Source organism: Lontra canadensis, unplaced genomic scaffold (genome assembly GCF_010015895.1).
Source record: "Lontra canadensis isolate GAN:19392208 unplaced genomic scaffold, GSC_riverotter_1.0 scaffold43, whole genome shotgun sequence".
Classification (NCBI taxonomy): Eukaryota; Metazoa; Chordata; class Mammalia; order Carnivora; family Mustelidae; genus Lontra; species Lontra canadensis.
This window is the reverse complement of record NW_022631037.1, coordinates 3,847,565-3,853,593: the sequence shown is the minus strand read 5'-3', so window position 1 is coordinate 3,853,593 and position 6,029 is coordinate 3,847,565. Positions and strand designations below refer to the sequence as shown.

Here is a 6,029-nt window from a genome sequence, read left to right as displayed (position 1 = left end):
ATAGTTACTACGTTGCATAGTGATTACCCTAAACAGTAAGCATTTCACATAAATAGCCATAATCACTATAGCACGTTTCCCAAACTATGTCCTGTGGAATAGTCGTTCCTGCAGAGGTTAATAAATGTTTGTATAAAAAAGGGCTTCAGAGCCCGATAAGTTTACGAAATGCTGGTATAATTCAGGCAGAAAGCCAAACCCTCGGTTAACACTTTTTTCTTTTCGAAAGTTAGGAGGCGGGATAGAGGAATGACTAAAGGGATAGGTCCTGGGAACGGACCGCCTGACACCTGCACTGACAAAAGCGGGGTAAGCTTGGGCAAATTACTGAATTTCTCTAAGAGGTAGTTTCCATATCTGCACAGGAAGACAGTAATACCTGTTCACTGTGATTGTTCCAGATTTCAATGCAACAATACTTTGAAAACACTTAGATTAGAGCCTGGCACGGAGTGAGCGCTCTATGAATATTACTATCTATAAACCATACCATTGTTAGCAAGTTTTCCAGACATCCCAGAGCCTTAAGTCTTTCTCGCACATATTTCACACACGCACAGATACCCACATTTCTGAAAAGTCAAAGCCTTCGTTCTGACTCCCATTAGTTGAAGTTCTTTGTGCCCTTACCTCCACCCTACCACACCCCAGGACTGGGAATGACCAAAGTTGCAGTATGCTACTCTAGGCAATGGGGCCAGGGAGAGGGAGGATTTATATGCCAGCGGCATGGACTTGGAAGGACCACCACGAGTTCAGTCACTTTTAGGCACACTTGAAAAGAAGTATGCATCTTGGGTGAACACTGGTCTGTACCAGGGCACACAGCTTAGCAAGTGGAGTGCAGGCTGTATTTTAGCCCCCACTTGCTCTTTAGGTTGAATGTCATTGTATAGTGAACAACTTGCACAACCATATGTTGCAGTTCTGACCTTCAGGCCATAGAAGGGGCTGGAAGCTAATGACCATTGGAGAAAGAGGGTACAAGTTCTCTTCCTAGTAGTCCATGAAAACAGCTCTCTGCAAGCCTTAAGGTGGTCAAGTACCCTTCTTATCTCCTCCCTCTCTGCCCACATGTGCCCCGCCTCCCATTCATTCACACAGAGGCTGACATCAGAATGCCCTGGGTGTGAGGGGATACATCAGACCTTGTCTGTTCCTCTGGAATGCTGACAGAGGTTGGGACATGACAGAGCAGCAGAAAGCAGAAGTGGGAGGGCGTGATTTTCCAGGTTTCCCCTGATACATAATGAATACTAAATTATGATGCTCCATACCAGAGCAGACCACGGCCAGAGCAAGAACGACTTCCTGATCAAGGTTTGGGGCAGTGAAGGGAAAATGATGGGAAGGGGAACTTCTTAATCCTCACTGTGTGGCCCAAACATGTGGCTCCCTATCAAGATTCTCACCACCCCTTTAGGTAGACACTTCCTTTGTGAAACAGAGGGGAAGAAAAAGGCAGACATTTCCTGTTCTCTGGAGGTGGGTGGGGTAGAGTGATGGGCAGGAGCTCTCCCAAAGTTGACTGGGCATTTACACACACTCCCACAGAGAGCCTCCACAGCCATCAGAGGGGCCGCTGCCTAAAAGCACCACTTTTCAGCCTAGAAGCCAAGACCAAGCCTGACCTGCAGTGATCTGGTGAGAGCTCTGCCCCCTTTGTGCTTTGGTTCTCTTCTCTATAAGGTGAGGAGTATGCATGGGTTGAATTTTAAGTTTCCTCCTAGGTCTGCCACACTATGGTTCGCACCTCTTGGGGGGGTTCTATGCACTTCCCATGAGGTCGTCACCAGAAATGGCTTACTCTCACCTCTACTCCAGGATCCTGCGTGCCAAAGACCAACCTCCCTTTTCACAACTGTGCTTGGAGTCTGCCTCCACAGAGCTCTAGACGATCAACAACAGCTGGGCTCCAGCTGGGAGCTGAGGTCCGGTGGCCTTGAGACTCGGGAACAAAGACTGAGCTGTCGTGGGGAAGGGACTTTTCCTGAATGTAAGGGGAGGGGAGCCCTGGGGCTGTTTATGCTTTTACCTCTCCGTTGAGCTGGTTGTTTCCCTCCTTCCTACAGATCTGGGGGAGGGGGAGGGAGGGAAGGGGTGTCTTGTCTTTTCTTCTGAGGCTGATGACTTCACCTCCTTTCCCTTCCTCATCCTCGGGTTAGGATCTCTACCCCTTCCCCATCTGCTCCCAGGGTCTGAATTCTCCATCCCTCTCTGTCTCTTTATTCTCATTGAGATTGGGGTCTTTACACCCCTCCCTCTCCCTAAGCCTCGCCTACTTATTCCTTTTTAGGCCTGGTCTCCTAGCCCTGGGTGGAGGGGTCTGCATTCTTCTTCTCCTTTCTCTCCTTAAGGCCCCATCTCCCTCCCCCCACCCTTTCCAGCTCCCCCTCCCTCCGCCCCGAGGCATTGTGGGAGGAAACAAGATGTGGGGCGAGAGCGGCACGGGGAGAAGCCCGCAGTGCGGGGCCGGGCGGGCGCAGCCAATGGGGAGCGCGGACGGCGGCGCGCGCGGCGGGGGGGCGGAGGCGGGGCGCTATTTCTGTGGGGGCCGCGCGTCGGCCGTGCTCAGCGGCAGAGCGGAGCGGAGCTGCGAGGCGCCAGCCAGGGAAAGGCGGCGGGCCGGCGGGCTCGAGGCGGAGAGCGGGTGGCCGGGGAAGCTCCAAGGGCGGACGGCGGCGGCGAGCGATCGGCCCGGAGCCGCGGGACCCGGAGACCGCGGCGGCGGCGGCGGCTGCTGCTGCTGCTGGTGGAGGAGCCGAGGGGACACCGCCCCTGCCCGCGCCCGTGCCGAGGCCATCGCTGCTCCCCCGAGGCCCCGCGCGGACTAGCCTCCGTGAAGGTGAGCGGTGGGTGGGGGAGTCCCCGGGGCGGTGGCCCGCGGCTGTCGCGTGCAGCCCCACGCGCGAGGCCCAGCCCCGAGGCCCGGAGCCGAGCTGGCCTCGGCGTGACGCCCTCGGGGCCCCTCCTTCCCGGAGCTGCGCCACCCTGTGCCCTCGCGACCCTCGGGCGCGGCCGGAGGCCCGGAGGTGCGGCTCCCCGCCTCCTCCCCGTCCCCTCCCCTCCCGGGAGTCTCCTGGCGCTGTGTGGAGGCCTCTGGTGTTTGGGGCCGAGGGAGAGGGGGTGGAGAGGGCTCGGGCGTGACGCGGCGCCTCCTGCCGCCGCCGCCACACTCCGGGGCGTCCTTCCTGCGGCGAGGACGCCCAGTCACTCCGGCGCTGCTCCAGGCCGGGCGGGGGAGGGCGGCTGACCGGCCGGGGTGGAGGTGGCGGGGAGGATGCTTTCTCATGCCCCAGGTGTTGGCCTTCGGGGGCCGCAGCTCTCCGGGGGAGGGCATGGTGGAGGGATAGGTCCCCTTGGAGATTTCAAGGGGGGGGGAAATGTCAGCATTTGGGGAGGGGGCTTAGGGGAGGGCGGTCCGGGGCTTTCTGAGACTTGGCCTTTTATGTCACAAAACCGGGGATAGCGGATAGGGAGCTGTCCTGGAGTGCCCTCTTCGCTTTTCCTAGGCGCCCCTGGCTGTCGACTGAGGCAGCTGGCCTGGGGCCGTCCGGTCATCTTTCTGAACGGAGGCTCAGGTCCCTTGCTTGTTTTCCCAGGAGGGAGGTGGGTATGCCGGGCACCTCCGTGTCCTTTTCTCACTGGCACCTTGGACACGGCAGGTTGGGGCTAGGCCTCACCCCTCAGACGCCTGGGGGGCCGGGGGTGAAGAATCGTAGCATTGTAGTCACAAGACCAACGTTATGTAACCGCAGGCGCTCTCCTACTAGAGAGTAAAGTGGCTTTTAATTACTGTGACAGAGTTGTTCCTTTGGACTTTGGGGATGAGGCCGTGGAGCAGGTGAGGTTGCTGGGAAAACCAGTGCCAATTTCGTGCTTTAACTTCACAGTGTCTTACCCGGCCCCACCCCCACCCTTGGCGTTTGTAAACAGTGCCCCCTTCCGAGTGGTAACCTGGAATAGGCCCTCAGGTGACCCTAGTTTTCTTCAAATAGATAGTCTTACAATACTCAGAACATTCTTCCTCTGTAGTTGTATATCTGCTCAAACTCAGTGAAGTTCCCTCATTTATCTTCTTTTAACCATGGGTTTTTAGAATGAAGGTATTGCTTTGCCCAAGGTCATGTAGCTAGTCAGGCCTCGAACAGAGTTCTCCTAACCTTTTCCTCAGCACCTGGTGATGCTCACGTACTCCTTGGAGTGTGGGGTCGGAAATTTCCCGTCCACTAACTCTTTCCTCTGCCAGTCTCTGCTGAAATAGAGCCAGCCCTGCTTAGTTTGAGGTGCCTTGGGTGCGGTCAAGGGCTGTGTGGTTGGCAGCTGGCATATATGCTTTCTTTGCATCGGGTACAGGCTAAAGCAGTAATCGTGAGTTCTGCTTTCCCTTTTAGTCCACCCAGCACACAGGCTATTGTGGACGCAGAGATCAAGGTGGCCTCAAACGGTACCAGGGATCTCTCCTTGAGCAGGGCAGGCCTCCTGTGTAGCCCTAATATCAGACAGGGCTGGAATGACGACATCTTTTGTCTGCTAGGCTGGGTGACAGAGTCCTCTTTTGGGGGGGGTGTGGTGTTGGGAGAATCATTGTGATGGGACTGTGGTCAAGCACAGAGGATTGGGTTTTGCAGCTCATCTCCTCGGTTTTTGCAAAGCACTCACATGCTATAGACTGACTGCCAGTCAGGTTCTGACCAGCCTTCTGGGGATTCCTGTCATCCCAGGAACGGACCGTGCAAGGTCTACCCTAGAATTCTGGTCGCTGTAGGATGAATGCCAAGGGTTAGATAGCAGGGATATGAAATGGGGCTGTGAAAATAATAATTCCTCACCTTTTGTTATCTCTCTCACTGCCGGGCATTGACAACCTTTTTCTGTGAAAGGCCAGATAGAAAATATTTTAGGCTTTACAGGCCATGCATTGTCTTGCAACTACTCAACTCTGCCATTTTTGCCTGTTCTATAAAACTTTATTTACAGAAACAGGTGGTAGGCTGAATCTGGCCCACAGACCCCAGTGTAGACTGTCCTTGTTCGCAGATGTTTTCATATAACCTTAATGAATCCTTGTAACAACCCCAGATGGAGAGTTATCCTCATTGCTAAAGTGGAAATAATGAATGCAGTAAGGGTGAGTGGCTTTCCAAGATTACAAGATACAGGAGTTCATAGTCAGGACCACAAGTCAGGCCTACTGATTCCTAGTCCATCTTCTTTCCACTGTGTTACCAATGATGCAGTAATGGTCATTAAATCAAGGACTTACTGTGTTCAGGTGTTAATGCCACCTGGTTTGCCCTCAGTAACCCTGAAGGACTCCATTTCAAGATGATGGTATGAAAGCACAAAGGTTAAGTAACTTGCCCAAGGACACAGCTAGTAGGTGATATATTGTAATATCTTGGCAGTTGGTACTATTTAAGATACCAGAAATAGATGGAAAAAGCCTTATTTTACAAATGCTGAAAATTGATGGCTTCTTAGGTCTTTTCCTATCCACTTGTATTTCCCAGGTTTGGGGACCAGGTCTTTGCTAAAAGCTTAGGACCTCCCTCTTCTAATAATGCCTCATGTCTGTGTTTTCTGTTGTCTTCTGTACTCTGTTCTCCCACTGAGGCTCCATACTCAGCTGCTAATGTGCATTGCTTAGAGCATGGGGTTATCAGCTTCACCTCTCTGCTTCTTCTGCAGTGTCACGATGTCTGACCGGAAGGCAGTGATCAAGAACGCAGACATGTCTGAGGACATGCAACAGGATGCCGTTGACTGCGCCACGCAGGCTATGGAGAAGTACAACATAGAGAAGGACATTGCTGCCTATATCAAGAAGGTGTGCCAAGAGAGCTATGGCTATTGGCTAGGGGTAGGGGTGGACATCTGAGCTGTTCCCCAAGGGGATCTGAACTGGGGACTTAGGAAAGCAGGTATATCCCATGCAAACAAAACCCAGAAGCTTACAAAGCAGACAAATTAGAGAGGGATTCTTGCCCAAGCATTCACCTTAGGAGTTCTTTTTTTTTTTTCTTTTT

At 53.5% G+C, this 6,029-nt stretch overlaps 1 protein-coding gene across 4 annotated transcripts in view; it reads left to right on the top strand.

Annotated features, from left to right (window-relative positions):
• Nucleotides 1-1,177: 1,177 nt before the first annotated feature.
• The window catches only part of DYNLL2 (dynein light chain LC8-type 2), a 9,516-nt gene continuing 4,664 nt past the window's right edge, over nucleotides 1,178-6,029 (top strand). The window contains exons 1-3 of one of the 4 annotated variants that reach the window (XM_032871974.1): nucleotides 1,178-1,320; nucleotides 1,555-1,644; nucleotides 5,692-5,830. In XM_032871974.1, coding sequence (XP_032727865.1) covers nucleotides 5,699-5,830 — 132 coding nt within the window. In that variant the 5' untranslated portion in view covers nucleotides 1,178-1,320; nucleotides 1,555-1,644; nucleotides 5,692-5,698. Of the gene's footprint in view, nucleotides 1,321-1,543; nucleotides 1,645-1,664; nucleotides 1,690-2,644; nucleotides 2,846-5,691; nucleotides 5,831-6,029 lie in introns of those variants that run through there. The other 3 variants (XM_032871975.1, XM_032871976.1, XM_032871973.1) reach the window with 3 other exon arrangements.